This window comes from Urocitellus parryii, chromosome 8 (assembly GCF_045843805.1).
Source record: "Urocitellus parryii isolate mUroPar1 chromosome 8, mUroPar1.hap1, whole genome shotgun sequence".
In the NCBI taxonomy this organism is placed as follows: Eukaryota; Metazoa; Chordata; class Mammalia; order Rodentia; family Sciuridae; genus Urocitellus; species Urocitellus parryii.
The window spans coordinates 14,220,000-14,238,101 of record NC_135538.1 but is presented as its reverse complement, the minus strand read 5'-3'; the positions used below and the strand labels follow the sequence as shown (position 1 = coordinate 14,238,101).

At 43.9% G+C, this 18,102-nt stretch overlaps 1 protein-coding gene across 1 annotated transcript in view; it reads left to right on the top strand.

Moving 5' to 3' along the window:
• Positions 1-10,883, top strand: part of Esr1 (estrogen receptor 1) — a 269,902-nt gene extending 259,019 nt beyond the window's left edge. Inside the window, exons 8-11 of the mRNA XM_026399936.2 lie at positions 2,266-2,449; positions 4,430-4,477; positions 6,515-6,745; positions 7,325-10,883. Coding sequence (XP_026255721.1) covers positions 2,266-2,449; positions 4,430-4,477; positions 6,515-6,745; positions 7,325-7,361 — 500 coding nt within the window. The 3' untranslated portion in view covers positions 7,362-10,883. The remainder of the gene's footprint in view (positions 1-2,265; positions 2,450-4,429; positions 4,478-6,514; positions 6,746-7,324) is intronic.
• The last annotated feature ends 7,219 nt before the right edge of the window (positions 10,884-18,102 follow it).

The following is an 18,102-nucleotide window of genomic DNA, read 5'->3' as shown; positions in this document are numbered from 1 at the left end:
ACCCTCTGTGCTGTTTGACCCTCGTTTCTGGGTTCCCTTGAACAAGGAAGGGGTCACTAGTGAATGAGGCCAGTATCCTGGGTGGTAACAGAAAAGGAAATTAGTAGAAATTGCATCATTCAAGTTGGACTGACTTAGCCTTGTGGCCTGGGTGAGTTCCCAGCATATCCAGTCCATGGCAGGACCTGTAGCAGATGAAGCTGGACTGTGAATGATGACATAAAGGACAGACCTTGAGAGGCAGAGCCCATGGGGAGCTTAGCCAGGGCCATCCCTGACCCCAACCCACCCTTGCATATCTCCATGCTGCGTGCTACGTCCAATCCAACCCCATGGCTACTGGACATTGCCCATTTTTCTGATAGACACATTCTTTCTCTGTCAACAACCCACATGAAATGTAAGTGAAGGAATTTTGCAATTTCCTTCTTATCCCACTACCTGTCTGCTGCTTGCTTATTATGTGCTTTGTTTATTTTGGATCCATGGCCTCCAGGTAACAAAAATGACTTGATGCTATTTGATGGCATGCTAGCCACTCTTATTTTGTTGTTGTTGTTGTTGTTTTGTTTGTTTTAAACCTTAGCCATTTTCTATTCTAGGCAATTACAACTCTGTTTACTATAAGTTCCTCTAAGGAGGTGTTTTCTTTAATCCCAACCCACAGACTGCTGCATGGGCAGTAACTTTTGAATTACATTTAACAGTATTAAGTTGGGGGCTGCAAACTAGGAAGATTTTAACTTGAAGGTGCTGGTGAGGAGAGGGGAGGAGAAATTAGTCATGAGATGGCCAGAGAGCTGAATGAAGGGAGACCAAAAAATGGTGCTGCAAAACGTATAATTAGGAGAAAAGCTCTGTGCTTTCTACTCCCTATAAGATAGTGTGATTGAGCAGGAAGCGCTTATTTCTGGAGGTTCAGCTGAGAGAAAATCTGTGGTCCCAAGACAAGCACATTCCATCCAGCCCTTCTTAACACTCCTCAACCCTCCCCACCTTGTGCTGGGGCTCAGCTCACAATTTACTGGAATAGTCAGGATTCTTTCTGTTGAAAGTGGCAGAAACTCAACCCCTATTATCTTAAGCAAAGAGAGAATTTGTTGATTCACATGTTAGGAAGGATACTATGAAAACTCAAAGGTCAAATGAAAACTATGTAAGAACTAGGGTCTTGTGACTGAATAGAGACCTCTCTCTCTCTGTCTTTCTCTCTCTCTCTCTCTCTCTCTCTCTCTCTCTCTCTCTCTCTTTCTCTCTCTCTCTCTTCTCTCTCTCTCTCTCCTTATTGCTGTTAAGCTCCTTCTGCAGATCAGAGCTTCATGTACTAGAAAGAGGGCCATTTAAAGCCCTATACAGCATTCTCATCTCCTAGCTTAGCAACCCTAGAAGAAGGGGTTTCTAGCTTACAACTTCAATGTACAACCTCAGAAGAGAGGTGTCCTGTTGCTCTGGCTCAGTGACAGAGTGCTTGTCCAGAGTAAGCAAGGCCCTAGATTTGAACTCAAACATAAGAAAAAAAAATTCCAGAAAGGGTCTCTTTTGTCTAGCTCAGGACTGGTACTGTCCAGAATGGAGTGCATGATGGTCTCGGCTGCAGTCCTGACCCTACCTGTGGCACAGAGAGCTGGAGAAAGGCAAGAGAGGGTTACCTGGAGTAGAAACAGCTATTTCCAGGATCCTCTGCACTCACCCTTATCCTAAACCATCAGCTGACACTGAAAAGGGCTTAGGCCCCAAATCTCACTGGAAACACAGAAGCAAAGCAAATCCTACCTGGAAAGCCACCTTCCAGTCACTTAGCCAAGCAACCACCAGGACTCCTAGAGTCTGCTTTCTCATCACCAGCTGTGCTAACAAAGCTTTGTAACTACTGTGCAAGCTTGGTAGCAGGTCAGAGCATCCCTCTGCCCTGAAAAGAAACAATAGTGGCTTCCCCACAGGGTTGTGGTCAGTGTTAAATGGACAGTTCACACTGGTGTCAGATAGACCCCAGAAGGGTGGCCAGTGTCCCACAGCCCCAATGCTCACAGTTCTATCCTAGGAATCTTGACTCAGACACAAGGGGCCATATTGGCTTCTGGCGGCCCCCAGACTTGCATGTTCATTAGGAATTTCATGGAGTCGCTTGGTCTTAAATGGTTCCAGAACGTTCCTACTGCTGTACTGCTGTGTCAGAATGGGCTCTGGCTCACTATTTTGTCTCAGGGACATTTGCAGTCTCCAAGACTTCATCCTCTTTGAGTCTCTCTTTCTGTGCACATTCAGGAGTATACACATTTCTGTCCAGCACCCTGAAGTCTCTGGAAGAAAAGGACCATATCCACCGGGTCCTTGATAAGATCACAGACACCTTGATCCACCTGATGGCCAAGGCAGGCCTGACCCTGCAGCAGCAGCACCGGCGCCTGGCCCAGCTCCTGCTCATCCTCTCCCACATCCGGCACATGAGGTCAGTCATCCATGGGGTCCCCTGGGAGAGACCTAAAGGAAGCTTTCCCCAGCCCTGTGTGACAGCTGGCTCAGGAAGGACCACTGCCTATATATGGAGAGCACCCTTGGACAGTTCTGGGTACATAATAAGCTCACAGGTTATGGTAGGATAGAGGAGGGAGGCGCTGCTCTGCCTAGGTCATGGGGTAAGTGTTGGAGAATGCTTCATAGAGAGTGTGGTGTGTGTGCTGGGTTGGAAGCATGTGCAAAGTCTTATGGGTGGGGGAGGAGGCCAATCAAAGCAAGTCAGTCAGCACATGCCCCTCTCCTGAAGGGGCACATCCCTCCTGCTCCCTGCCAAGCTCGCCTGAGTTACACTCAGAGATCCTAAATGACAGACTGTTGAGATGCCCAACCTTGTCAAACTTGACCTCTCCATAGCTCCTTAACCCCTCCTTGTCATCTCTATTCCATTTCCACTGTCCTTTCTGTACCAGCCACCTAACATGTCTGTCTGCCTTTAATCTTGGCCCTTTCAAACTATCCTGCGTGATGTAGCCAGAGTGATCATTCTTATACCAAATCTGATCATGTTATCTCCCTGCTTAAAATCTCTCAGGGGCTTCCCATTGCTTTTAAATAAAAGTTATATAAATCCCTTCATTTTGTTTATGTTACTCCTCGTGGTCCAGCCCTACTTAACTTACAGGGACCTCCTTGTAGTCTGAGCCCTGCCTCCATAGTAAGCTGCTCTCTAAGTCCTCCGGGAGCCTGCACCTCAGGCCGCAGATGGGCCAGGCAGCTCTGCTGATCTCCACTGGATGCACTCACACATCTGTAGGGCACAGGTGGGAGAGTCTGCTTCATGCTGCAGCCCTACAGGTAGGCCAGCTGACAGCTTTATGTGTCTGGTGCATCTTCCTTGCACCCACAGGTTGGCGTGTGCTGGGCACAGGCAGATGAAGCAAGCCCTTTTGGGCAAGTGCGTCATTTCCATTAACTTTCCCTAGCAACCAAGTCAGGTGGTGAAACCCAAAGTCAAGTATCATGGACACATGGTGGCCAGGGTGTGTGTGTGTGTGAATATTTCTAAATAGTAATCAAACTTGTCATCACTTAGATCTCTCTCCTTTCTGGAAAGTATGACCTGATCCTTTAGACTTGTTCTTCTTAATTGTTATTGCCCATTTCATTAACCTCCTGCCCAAATAGACCGTAAACTCTGTGAGGCTATGATCACAATTTGTCTTACCCTGTATACCCTACACAACCCAGCACAGTGCTAAGCACATAGTAAAATGCAGTGAATATTATTTACAGAGAAAATAGAATCTCTTTATGCCAAAACGTAAAGGTAGCCTCATTTCTTTTCTAAAGAATCATGAAACTTGGCTGCCAACAGGCTTAGGGGATGCCATTCTCATAGGCAGAGCTCAGCCTGCAGGGAAGAGATGAAGAAAATATGGATTCTTCATCACAGACTCCAGAAAGTTCACGATAATGACAATGATATGAAATGATAGCACTAGAGACAAGTACCATGGGTGATAAAACCTGCATGACCTTGAACTTATACAAGGACCCTAGGAATCAAAAAGAGGTATCTTTGAGGAAAGGACCAAGATGTTTAGAGGGAGTGGAAATAGTTCATTTTCAAGGGAGCTTCATTTAATCTTTAGCTGTATGATTCAAATGGCAAGAAGTTTTTCCCATCAAAGTCCTAGTTGTCTCCTTTCTGGAGACAATCTTGCAAAATTGTTAGATTCTTAAGAAAAGCGAAGTACCTTTTTTCCTTTATATCCCCCAGAGTGCTGTAGATGAATACTTACATACAAAATGCACTCATAAAATTATAACCGAGTGAATGAATGAATGAGAGAATGAATCAGTGAACAAATGAGTCCTGATAGGTTTTCCTCTTCCTATGAATTTGAAATTCATAAGTAAATAATTCCACTTGGGTAAGTTGGGAGAAAGTGATTACAATCTCTGTTCTCAGGATTCCCCAAGAATCCCTGTGTAGCAGACGAAGGACTCACACTGCCAGGTACAGTGGGTGATTGCACCAGGGTTAACAATCCAGCCCTTTCCTGTCTTTGCCTTTTGATGAGCCTCCTAGAGAAAGAAGCAGAAAAATGGCTCAGAATATCATATATCCTGCCGGATTACCTGGTGTAGACAATAACCTTACCTGGAAGAAAACAGACCGTCTTTTACTTTGAGCTGGGAATTTCAGGCATGTTATAGAAATCCCACACCCCATGGATGTGTTTATTTGTTGATAGGAATCGATGACCAATCAAATTCATTAACAGTCTGACAGCATTAGCAAGCTAAACGGGTTATATATTAAGTATACTGGCACTAGACATCCAGCCCTGGCTGATTTTACTGGGCACAGCAGAGTGGAAGCTCTGTTAGAATTTCTTGAGGAATTGTGTGAAAAACTAGAGAAAGATGCTGTTTTATTGAAAGCTTTGAGTGTCCCACCCCCTCACTCTCTTTCTCTCTTCTTCTCTCTCTCTTTCTCTCCCTCCCTCCATTCCCATACCCCTCTGTCTCTCTCACGCATACACATATACAAAATAATATTTTGGTGCCTCACGACAGCTAATCTAAGTCCCAGAACTCTGTTTTGACAAGCGTGGCTCCAGCCATATGCTGCTATTCAAAGAATTTAACACCAGATTTCATCTGACTGTAAATGTGATCCATTACATTGCACAAGCAAACAGTGGCGGATCCAGGGGGCATTTAACTTTAACAGCATCTAAATTAAATAGCAAAACAGTAACAAAATAACACATCATCTAGGATAGGCTGTAGACCTGGATGACTCTGATGCTGGGTTTCCACCCCAGGACCCCAATCTGTGCTTGCCTACCCCCCGCTCCGCCCCCAACACTGCAAATATTTTCCAGGACATTCTTTTCGTCCTGTCTCCTCATGATACATATTTTCTTTCTTAAGAAATGTCAAGCTAGATAGTCATTGTTGCAGCCCCCTCCCACCTCATGCTGTGGTGAGAACAGCAGAGAGGTGGCTGGTGGAGGGTAGAGGAGGGGCATGTGACAGAGAGGAGTGACATTTGCCTATGTTCCCCTTGCCGATTTACCCCCATTTGCAAGACACTCACCAAGTTCCGGACACAGTTCTAGGCTATGGTAGATGACAGGATGGACAGATCCTCTCCTCCTGTAACTTGTACTTTGCTGGGTTGTGTGTGTGTGTGTGTGTGTGTGTCTGTGTGGAGTGTGTGTCTGTCGGGGGGCGGGGGATAAACACACATGAGCACACAGGAGAATTCCAGGTTGTGTTAACTGTAAGAAGGAAGACGGAACAATTCACAAGAGAGCAGCTCAGACTGTAGGGCCAGGCCTCGTGCCATGGGGGTAGTAGACACTTCCCAGAGGAGGTGACATTTGAAGATTTAGGGAAGTACATCCAGGGAGAGAGATTGGCAGGTGCAGAGCCCCTAAATCTAGGAGGATCCTAGTTCCTTCACAGGAGAGCACAAAAACCAGTGTGGCTAAGGAGTGTGAGTTAGGGACAGAAGACAGGATGAGAACCGTGAAGGAGGACAAGGAAGGTCACTTGGGCCTTGGAGAGTGTGGACAGAAATTTCTGTTTGGTTCTGAGTTTGCTGGGAAGCCATGGAGAGGTTTAAGCAAGGGAGCTTCTTGAACAGCTTCAGATATCGTAGTCTCACTCCTGCCTGGCTGTACCTCTCCTGTTCTCTTTTTACCTGTAAAGGTGAGAGAGGGGAATAGGGTCTCATGCCAGGATGAAAGTCACCTGCGTAAACAGTACGCTCTCAGTGAGGTGACTGGAGGGAGAGTGGGTTTGTGGGGGGTGGGACTGCCCTTGTAGGATGGGAAAATGAAACACAAATGAAGATAAGTCCCAGACGGGGGTCTCAGCAGTCTGCAGGTTTCTGCAGGTGCCGTCCAAAGATGGGTCTTTAAACGGGAAGGGAGACTGGTTTACAAGAGTCCCTGGAGTCCTTCTTACTTCCCCTGGGAATTTCAGGTGTCCTGGGGCTCCGCTGGTGTCTAATGCGGTCCTCTCTGTGCCCCCTCCCCAGCAACAAGGGCATGGAGCATCTGTACAGCATGAAGTGCAAGAACGTGGTGCCCCTATACGACTTGCTGCTGGAGATGCTGGATGCCCACCGCCTGCACGCCCCAGCCAGCCGTGGAGGAGGGTCCCCAGAGGAGTCTAGCCAGAGCCTGCTGGCCACCACGGGCTCCACTTCAGCACATTCCTTGCAGACATACTACATCCCCCAGGAAGCAGAGGGTTTCCCCAACACAATGTGAGAGCTCTCGGCCTCTCCCAAAGCTCTGAGAATCCCTGCAGCATTTTACTCAAGCCAAGCATCACTTTAGCAGAATTCTGTCTCCTGCACACACCAGGCATGCATCCACCACCAGTGGCTTTCTAGTATGAGTGGCCATTCATTTGCTTGCTCAGTTCTTAGTGATATATCTTCTGTTAGGAACAGCCAAAGGGGGTCCAAGGCCAATTCTTGGTAACAGCTCTCTTCCCCCTTTGCTACCTGACTGAGAATGAGGATTCCCATAGCCCTTCGCGACTGAACTCAACCTATGAGGTGACTGTGCATTGAAACTACTTGTTGAGGCCCAGGCCCGGAGAGTGGCCATTTCACTTCTGATAAGCACTTTGTGGTGGCTCCAAGAAAAAGCCTCAGGAAAGAATTGATAGTGGCTCTTTTAACCTATGACATTGAGAAAGCTAGCTCAAGGGTTCCTTAGCATCCTCTTGTATTCCTGTAGTCATGTGTCACTTTATCAAGGTGATGCCTTTTATCATTTTGTTCTGTTGCATGGCTGTAGCATTATATTTAGTGATTGTCTATTCATTTCACCTCTAGGAATACAAGACACACACAGGGAAGGAAGACCCCCTGATTGTCAAGATCATGTCAACTTGCTGACATCTCTACTGCTGTATTTCTAGAGCACTACATACAGATCATGGGTTCTGGCTAATTCTTGCTTCCCAAGGCCCTGTGGGAAGTCAGCAAGTCGATTTCAATTAAGTCACCCCCACACAGATCAGTCTCTCTGTATGAGGGACAAGCTCGAGTTTTTTTGTTTTAATTTTTATTTATGGAAGCAAGCCCTCTGCGCCCAGCACTTGCAGTGAAACAGCTTTCAGGACCTGTCGCGGTGGGGTCTCCTATTTATCAGCAGAGGGCGCTGTACTTGGATCTTCCTGGTGTGAGCTCCACTGAATTTTAACATGTCAGGCCCATCAGGCAAAAGGGGAGTTTCAATGAGCCGGCTTCCTCCTGGTTTTTGAATTTTTTTTTTTTTTCAGCCCTGGGGCATGGGGCTAAATAGTAACACTGCATGATGATTGTAGCTGCTCCAGAGGAAAGTAAGCTGGGGAGAAACTGGATAAATCTGTAAAGCAAGGTCAGCCTTGCTCAGAGTAGCATGGCCACAGGCTGCAGCTCCCAGGATGCATCTCCCAGGCCCTCCACCCTGCAGTGCACAGTGGGCTGTTCTAGGGTCCACAGGGTAGTCTGCCCTTCTTGCTTTCTGAGTGGTCCTCATTGGAAGAACAGCAGTGGATAGCTGTGTGCCTATAGTTGGCCCAGCATGCTCCTGGCAGGGAAGGAGGGAAGGAGAGAAGTGACAGGAGCACTGGACTCAGGCTGTGGGGGCTGGTGAGACCGCACATGCCCTTGGGAAGAAATCGGCCCCTCCCCGCCCCACCCCCCATCTCCTGTCCTAAAACTTCATAAGCCAGGAGGAGACCAGCATTGGGGTCTTTGCTTCTTTAATGCAATTGTGGGCTATTTCCTTTTTTTAAGCTAAGAAGTAAGTTTGATTTCCTTCCCTGACTTCATAGTCTGTAATTCGAACCCCATTGAGAAGTGACATGTTTGCCAACACCCCTGGAGAGCTACTAGGCTTCTCTTGGTATGTCCTGTTTGGAAAAGCAAGTTTGATTAATTTCTGGTTGCCCAGTTAAATTTCTACCAAAGGACTGGGAAACTGGGGGGGCCAAGAAAAAAATTTTTTTTTTTCCATTTATATGAGCATCTAAATTTGGGGGCAATTTTATGTATCTGCATTAAGAATATGTTTAAGAACATAATTCTTTTGTTGTTTGTTTAAGAAGCACCTTATATAGTATAATATATATTTTTTTGAGATTGCATTGCTTGTTTATCAGACAATTGAATGTAATGATTCTGTTCTGGATTTAATTTGACTGGGTTAACATGCAAAAACCAAGGAAAAATATTTAGCTTTTTTGTATACTTTTCAAGTTACCTTTGTCATGTATGCAGTTATTGATGCCTGAAACCTGGTGATTATTCATTTAAATGAAGATCACATTTCATATCAACTTTTGTATCCACAGTAGACAAAATAGCACTAATCCACATGCCTATTGTTGGATATTGAATGATAAGACAATCTTATGTAGCAGAGATTATGCCTGAAAAGGAAAATTATTCAGGGCAGCTAATTTTGCTTTTACCAAAATATCAGTAGTAATATTTTTGGACAGTAGCTAATGGGTCAGTGGGTTCTTTTTAATGTTTATACTGAGATTTTCTTTTAAAAAAAATAAAAACAAAATAAAAAAAAAAACCTCTAGGACTATAGATGATGTAATACCAGCTAAATCCAAACAATAATACAGTGGAGGGTTTTACATTATTCATCTACTGTGTTTGTATTCATGTCAAGATACTACTACATTTGAAACGGGCCAAGAACATTAGATGGTTGAAATGTTAGCCCGGGAATTACAACAATTTTGGAAATCTCTTTTTATCCTTATTTGAAGTGTCAATAATGAGCTGCTGACATTTTCCAGCTGATGTTGCTGTAGAGTATAAGGTAGATTTTGAATAATTTTTCCTGTCCTTTCCCCCCACTTTGAGCCAACTTAAAGTTTGAAAGACATGATCTACCTGGAGGATACAGATAGGATGGGAAAGTGGGTTTGGGAGATTGATGTATGGGAAAAAGGGGAATAAGAATATTGAAAGTATTCTGGCACCAAGTTTCAGTATTCTGCTTGTGCACTGTAATCCAAAAATAACTAGCTCCATTGACAGCCATTTCCAAAATGGTGGCTTGAGTTCTGGGGAAGAAAGTGGCATCAGCAGTGACGTCCAAAGAATAGTTAGGGGTCTGAGTTTCTTTTACCCACTGCCTAGCTTGCTGTAATGATGCTGTAATGCTATCATGCAGAAATAAGGAGACTAGGTATTCCAAAGAGAAGACCCTATTGATGGAGATTGTGAAATTCAGCCCATAAGGCAGTGCAATCTTCAATAGATTTCCCTAGTAGTCTTGCAAATATGCTTAACTATGCCATGTCTTATGCCTTTTGGAGGCTGAATAAATAAGTGACTTACTGATAATTTACTCTTAATCACATTGAGGTGTTCTGTATTTAAAATTTTACTCATTGAAATGGCCCTTGATTTAGGCCACTTGTTTAGAAGATTTCTATCGCTACATGAAACCAATTATGAATCCTTTCCTATTAATACTTGCAACTCTGAGACGGACTGTGGATACTGGGGATGATCACTAGGACCATAGTAATGACTATATATTCACAGGAAGATCTGCTTGGGGAAACTAGTTCTTTGAAAGGCAAATAGAGTTACAGAGTAGCTCATAAGGCAACTGTGATTCTCTTCCATGCAAGTCTTGGGAGGTTGATCCAGATAACACTGCACACTCCCTAGATTAAATCCCCCGAAAATTTACTTACTCTTAACTGGAGCAAATGAATTTAACTGTGGTCCCAAATATCCATCTTTTCATTAGTGTGATTATGCTCTGTTTCTAGCTGCATTTCTTTTCCATTTAAATTAAGGTGTGGTCTTTTATTTAAGTCATTTAAAATTACTTTCTAATAATTACTGCCTCTATTATGGCACTTCAATTTTGCACTGTCTTTTAGAGACTCAAGAAAAATTTCTGTTCTTTCCTTTTTTTTTTTTTTGCATCCAAATGTGCCTGAACTTTTTAAATATGTAAATGCTGCCATGTCCCAACCAAACCCATCTTTAGTGTGTTTTTATGAGCTGTGCACCCTCGAAATAACATTTAGTCCCATGAACAGGTGCCTAAGACACGGACCCCTTTGTGTTCACAGAGAGGTCATTGGTCATAGAGACTTGAATTAATAAGTGACATTAAGCCAGTTTTTGTTCTCTCACAGATATAAACGATGCTTTTGGTGCACCACATATTCTTCAGTGTAGAGCTCTTGTTTTATGGGAAAAGGCTCAAATGCCCAATTGTGTTTGATGGAGTGATATGCGCTCATGCTGATGTGATTCCATTTTGTCGCAGCTTTGCTTTGTTTAATGAAACACACTTGTAAACCTCTTTTGCACCTTGAAAAAGTAAAGAATCCAGCAGGATGCTTTAGCACCTGTAAAACATTTTCTCAACCTATTTGATGTTCAAATAAAGGATTAAATGAAAGATTGCGTTTTGTTTTCTTTTGTTTTTATGCTGTACTTGTTGCTAATAGTTCACTACTGTTTCATGGGAAATCAAGGTGATTGGAAGATCTGTAGAACATAGATCTTCCATCCCCCTCCCCTGCGCGCCCCCACTGCAGGTGTATGGCACTGACTTCAGGTGTGTAGACACTGAGGAGGCACCATCACATGCAAGTTTTAGGATCACTGGCAATTGGTTTTTCAGAGCTTCAGGTTATCAACACAATGGTGATAAGCCATCATCCATTTGTAAGATGAGGAGGTGGATTAAATAAGTTTCTCCTTGGAATAACTGTATTCTATTACTTAGCCCCAACTTCTTCCCAGTGAGAGACAAAGAAGCTTTTTGAGTCCTTATTTACGAATGAAAGAGTGAATCGATGATTGAATGATCTGAAATATATATGCTTAGATCAAAAACCTGTTATCCCCACCATGGAGGTAAAGCAGGATGACTGGTTTCCATTTCAGGACATCCTTTCCCCTCAGAGTTACCTGTTTTCTGTATGACTCACCTGACCAACGGGGGAGAGGAGCGCATGATGTATTGAGAGCTACATCACATACATACAGGCTCCGAATCTAGATTACTCAGTTGGAATCCTCATCCTACCATTTACCTTGCCATTTTCAGTAAGTTAATTTCCCTGTGCCTCATTTTCTTTTCCTCTAAAGTGTATTAGTCTGTTTTCCATAGCTACTACTGAAGCCAGATTTAAAGATAGGTAGTTAGTGTAGTTAGGTAAATTGGGTCTCATATCAAGTCAAATAAAAAATGAAGGCCATGTTGAGAATGGAGCCAGGGAAAGCAGAGCAGCACTTGGAATGTTAAAGTTCCCAAGGCCCAGAGCCCATTCTAAAGAAATGTTAATGAAACAGCTCCCAGCAAATAGGGAGGTGCTAATCAAAAGAGGCCTCAGGCCCTTCCTGCCCAAGATTACTCCTCTGACCCCCTCCGCCCCTCACCTTTTGGGTCTCCCCACCTACATTCTATCACTGCAAGATAACAGGACAAAGGACAGGAAAACCCACAGAAATGCATGCAGGAAAGCTGAATGAAGACCTTAGCTGTACAAGAGGGAAGACCTCCCCCTTCCACAGATTCCACCTCTTGGGTCCCCTTCTTCCTCCGGGAGGAGTCTTTTCTGCTGTCCTTAATAAAGCTTCTACTTTCCCCTCTACACTTGCCTTGGGGTGCTTCTCTGGAGTTATACTTCAGCATTGGGGAAGCAAGGACTCGTCACACCAGTAAACAGGGGTAACACTATGACAAAATATTTAGGCTAGGTAACTTGAAAAGAGGTTGATTTAACTCAGGGTTTTGGAGGCTGAAGTTCCAAGCATCATGGTGCCAGCTCTGGCAACATCTCAAGACCAATGGCCTTACTGTGGGTGTGAGAGTGATAGGGATCACATGGTATGGACAGGAAACCAGAGAGCTTGGAGAGGCCAGTCCTGCCTTTTTATAACCACCTTCCCTCTAGAGATCTGTGTAGGATCCCACGTGAGCTACTACTTTAGTCTCTTATAAATTCAGTCCACCTCCCCCACCTAATTACCTTTTACCAAGTCCCACCTTTTAAAGGTTCCTCCACTTCTCAATATCACCACACCGAGGACCAAGTTGTCAACACAAGAACCCTGGGGCGTGGGTAGGGGGGCATGCTCATATCACATCCAAATCTTAGCACAGAGTGGGAAAGAGAATACTCCCTCCTGCCTTGTGAAGACTACTTTGGCTCATCCATGGAGGACACTTAAGGGCAGTGGCTGACCTTTCTCCTCTCTTCCAAGAGTCCTCTGCTATTGTGTAGCCAAACTCACTTATTTTCTAGGCTGGGTTGGTTTCATCACATTTTAGTCATAGGACACCAGGAGTTATTTGATTTTCTGGTTTTATCATTCCCCTGGCTACTTTTTAAATCCCTCTTTTCCTTGGTTTCCTCATTTCTAAAGTGGAAATAAGATCACTACCCAACCCATAGGATACCTGTGAAGATAGTCAGCTTTTTTTGCTGCTGTGACTAAAAGACCTCACCAGAACAATCGTCGAGGAGGAGAATTTTATTTGAGGGCTCACAGTTTCAGAGGTCTTAGTCCATTCACAGCCGGCTCCATTTCTGGGGGTTTGAGGTGAGGCTGAACATCATGGTGGAAGAGTGTGGTAGAGAGAGGCAGCTCACATAATGATCAGGAAGTAGAGAGACTCTACTTGCCTGAGACAAAATCTCCACCCTAAAGGTATGCCCCCAATCACCTCCTGCAGCCACCTGCTCTCAATTACCAATCAGCTAATCCCATCAGGGGATTGATTCAGTGATTGGGTTAAGGCTTCCATAACCCAGTCATTTCTCCTCTAAACCTTCTTGAAATTGTCTCACAAAAGAGTTATTGGAGGACAACTCACATCCAAACCACAACACCCACTCCTGCAGAGCCTGGAGCAGGACCAGGCATCTGAAGACTCTCTGCCTGTTACCCATTAGGGCCACACCTCCTGCTGCTGTCCAGGGAACTTACACCAAATGGATTCACGCTGGCCATTCTGCTATTGGTTTGAATACATCTTCTTTTTCCCCCTCTGTTCCTCCATACTGACTTTTTGTTGTTATTGTGTTATTGTGATGAAGTAGGAAATGTACATTTGGTCTCTACCCCCATTTCCTCAGACAGAATTCCTGAAAGTCTTGAAGATGAGTGTACAAGGAGAATCTTCTATTCTCATATCTGGCCTGGGACCCTGGTTCCTGACATAGTGCTCCCAAATTCCTTAGAATTTTGTGGAGATGATACTGAGGTAGAATAGAAGAAATTTTTAAAATAGCTAGAAAGGAGACATAAAGGAAGAATCTGAATTCTTTCTGTTTTTTTCTGAAACCTCTTCTGGGTGGATAGAAGTATACCCGACCCAACTGAGAAGGCCCAAGAAGTCATTAAAACCTTTATTAAAAGAAATAATTCCTAGATTTAGACTTGCTAGGTCACTTCAGAGTGACAATGGACATTTCTTTGTCTGAAAGGTATCCCAGGAGGTGTTAAAGCTGTTGGCATTGCTCACTATCTTCAAACCTCCTGGCACCCTTGATCCCCAGGAAAAGTCGAGGGGGCTGACTTACATAACAAAACTACGTTGGCAAAACAATGCTGAGAAATCAGTGTCCTGGTCACCTCTACAGCCTATTGCTGTGTTAAGAATCAGAATTGCTCCTCAACCTCTCTCCCAACAAGCCCTTATGAGATGCTTTATGGAAGACTTCTTCTGACCCCAAAAGAAAGGGCCCTTTTCTGGTTCTCCTTAGCATTCCCACAGCTGTTAAGTCACAGGGGCACACTCTCTGAATCTGTGAATCTAGAATTCATGCAGTCCCTCTTGAGATTTTGCAGAATCAAGACCTTGACAAGTCTGGAATCCATCCCAAGACTTGAACAAAATTTGCAATCAATATTTCCATGAACCTCTAGAATATTTACAAGTATTTTGCAAAAGAAGTGAGAAAGCTGAGCAAGGATGTTTGTTTGTATGTACCACTCAGGGACTCTCTTACTCTTTGTGCTTATTGACTGTCATGGGGGTGGGGAGGAGGTTAATATCTCACAGGCATGTGACTCTTCTTCAAGGTTATCAAAGAATGGTTCTACACCCCACAAATCCTGGCCTTTCTTTGTCCCCTGTAGATTAGACAGGACAAGATGTTCAGTCCTTGCCTAGGCAGGGTCATTGTCTGTTATCAGTCCAAAGTGACCCTAGAAGACAGATCTTCAAACTTCATTGTCCCTTATGATTAAGGGATTAAATTGGTAGGGGGTGAGGTAGGGTAGAAGAAATAAAAAACAGGTAAAAAGGAGACATAAAGGAAGGACAAGAAAGGAACATTTTAACTCAGAAGTTCTACATATTTTTCCTAGACTGTCACATCCTGAGACTCTCTTTTCTAGATCTGTTACTCCCAAATTCCTGAGAAATCTATAAATCTATGTGTGCAGTGATATTTTCCCCCCAATAATTATATTAACAAAGAGGTATGATGCCTTCAGGAACCTATAATGTAGGGGGTTTACTGTGAAGTCTATTGATCAGATAACAAAGACTATGTCAACCTAAGGATCTGGAGGTCGACCAAACTATCAAAAACCATCTTGAGGTCACCAGACTGATATCATTCCTATATACCTTCCCATATCCACCCCACAATGAGTTTCTTTTAAGAGAACTCCCAAAGGGCTCTCCCTGGAGATTGCCTGCATTCTTCCTTAAAAGTCTACCTACTTTCTAAATAAGCCTCTGTCTGGGCCTCTAAATGATGCATCTGCCAAGAACCCCTCTGGTCTTGAGTCCAGTTATCCCTGCTCCCTGGAAACTCCTTAGACATTTCCCGGGAGACACCACTTCTCATGTGACAATATGAACACCTTCTGTTCTACTGAGGTGACTCTTGGAGGGTGTTGGGTTAGTCTGAGGTGGGGGCTGGTTGTACAGGAACCAACTTTGTATAAAATTGGAAACTTTCAGCTCCAACATGTGGGAAGGGAAGAGAGGCTGAGCGCTGCATTGCTCACCAATGGCCAAAGATGTGATCGATTGTGTGTGTGTGTGTGTGTGTGTGTGTGTGTGTGTGTAGTGAGGCCTCCCTTAAGGGCCCAAGAGGGCAGGGTTCAGAGGGCTCTGAATAATTCAACAGGTGACCGGTGCCTGGAGGATGGTGCCCAGGGAGGGCATGGAAGCTCTGTGCCCCGTACCTAGCTCTATTTCTTCCTCTCTGTCTTCACTGGAGCCTTCCTTAGATCCTTCATCAAACACCAGCAGCAAAGCTGTGGGTCCTCATGAACTGCTGTGTTCTGATGCTGACCCAACAATGGAGGGTGGGGAATGGGCACAGCCCCAGGCAAAATGCCACAAATTCAACCTTCACTTACCCAAAGTTAAGCAGTTTTTCAAGCATTGAACATTTCTCCTATTGTTTCAGGCCTTTGATGAATTTGCAGAGGGCTGAAATGTTTGCTGTCGTGAGTTTCCTTCTGCTTTTGAGTTGCATTTTGGATCCAGCAGTTATCAGTCTTTTCATTTGGCCAGGCATCTACCCTCTCCAAGCACCCTGTTCGTTCGTCCCTTGTCACCCTTCTCAAAATACCAAGGAACAGAGTTGTCTATGTGTGTTCTCTGCTATTTTCCCTGATCAGCCAGGTTTTGAGACAGTCCATGGCAATCTATGGAATTTCACGTCTTTCCGTTGGAGTGTATGAGAGTGGGAATGGCTAACTGAGGGTTGATTCCATGTGCTCACTGGCCCAAGATTACATTCTCCATTGTTACATATTCTCAAGGCTTTGGGAGACATTTACACTCAAAACTACCAAGTTTAGATTTGTTTCTCCAAAAATATAGAATGTCTACTCTGGGGAAGCAAAAATTTCATAAGTTTGCTTATTTGGACTATGTGCATTAAAGGAGCTAGTCCTAAGTTCACATCTTTGTGAGTTTACAATTGCAATATTTGGAGATACCACAAAAAGAATAGATCCAAATATGGGGAGAGATGTACATTCAAGATAGAGACAAACTTCCCAATGAAACTGCCTACACATGGCCTGGAGTACCTGGTGACAGGAAGGTGAACGTGGGGAGAATTCCTGAAACAGCAGGCAATTTTCCATGGACTTGGCAGAAACTAAGTCCAAGTGTTGTTGAAGAGGTTCTCTTAGAAGATGAGATCATGTTTAATTCTCCTTTCTACCCTGAGAAGAACCACACACATCCACACTCATATATACAAAAGTACCTTTTATTGAAGGCTTCCTTTGACCAGGGACGGCTTTTAGTCCTTATTTCCAGGTACTCTTTACCACTCCCCATGAAAGCAAAAATATGATTATCCTTGTTTTACAGGTGAGGAATCTGAGGCTTAACACAGTTATGTAACTTTCCCAACCTCCGAAATGAAATGGGTGAAGAGCAGATATGGGCTGAGTCTTCCTAACCTTATACTTGAGTAATAAGAAGTACTACTTGGAGCTTCCTAGAAATTATTAAAGTCACAGAGTCCATATGAAAAATATACTAAAGAGAAAACACCAATTTTGCATTTTAATGAGCTTTCATATTTATGAGTAGAAAGGAAAAAGTCAATGAACTTTTAAGGCAAATGTGATCCTTCAAAGCAATATACCACCTTGACCAGAAGGCCTCTTGTGGTGCCTCTCCACTTGTGAAGGATCATATTCCCCTTTTCCACCTAGGAGGTGGCCATTCCCAAAAGCTATAGAAATGCACACAGGTCAGTTGTCCCCTAGCTGAGATGCTTGGGACCAGAAGTATTGTGTATTTCTAAGTTTTTCCGATTTTGGGATATTTTCGTGAACTTTACCATTTGAGCATTCCTAATCCCCAAATCCAAAATCCAAACTGCTCCAAAATCCAAAATTCTTTGAGCATCAAGTCAGCACTTGAAAGGATTCAGATTTTGGAGCATTATAAAAGATTTCAGATTTTTGGATTAGGGATGCTCATCTGTATAAGGGAAAATCCTCAAGTTTATAAAAAGATTGGAGGTTTGAGGAGAGAATCTTATTTTAATTACTTGGCAATGTTGGTTCCAACTGGTTAAAGTCCCAGATTATAAGAATCTGGCTCCAGGCAGGAAAAGGAACTGAACCCACAGATGGTAGAAACCAAGGTTGGCTGCAGCTTCTTCCTATGGAAAAAAGTAGCTAAGCCTTATCCCAGGAATGGGAAGGCTAAATCACATGGAGGAATTTTTCATCCATATTCTGTAACTGCATTGAGGCAAAAAGATAAAATAGATGCTCTTTCAAATTTCCTGTGTCCCATTTGACTAAAGTGTCCCCACTGGTGAGATCCTTTCATTCCCAGTTCTCAGCTGCCCTCTGGTACTGGAGATTCAACATCTCAGAAGCTGCCAGAACTGCTTTGGTCTCTGGAGGACTGCAAGGCTCTCAAAGAGAAGAAAGTGCTTGGTTTTGTCCCCAGGAGAAGGTGCTAGGACCTCATCCAGCTGGTCAAAGCATCCAAAAACCTGAATGAACAAGGTTTATCACCTGCCCAACTATGTCACCATCCCCTTCTTAGTGCCCATTCTGTGAAGACCCTCATACATCCCCCTCTTATTTATTTACTTACTTATTACAAAAAATAAAATTGT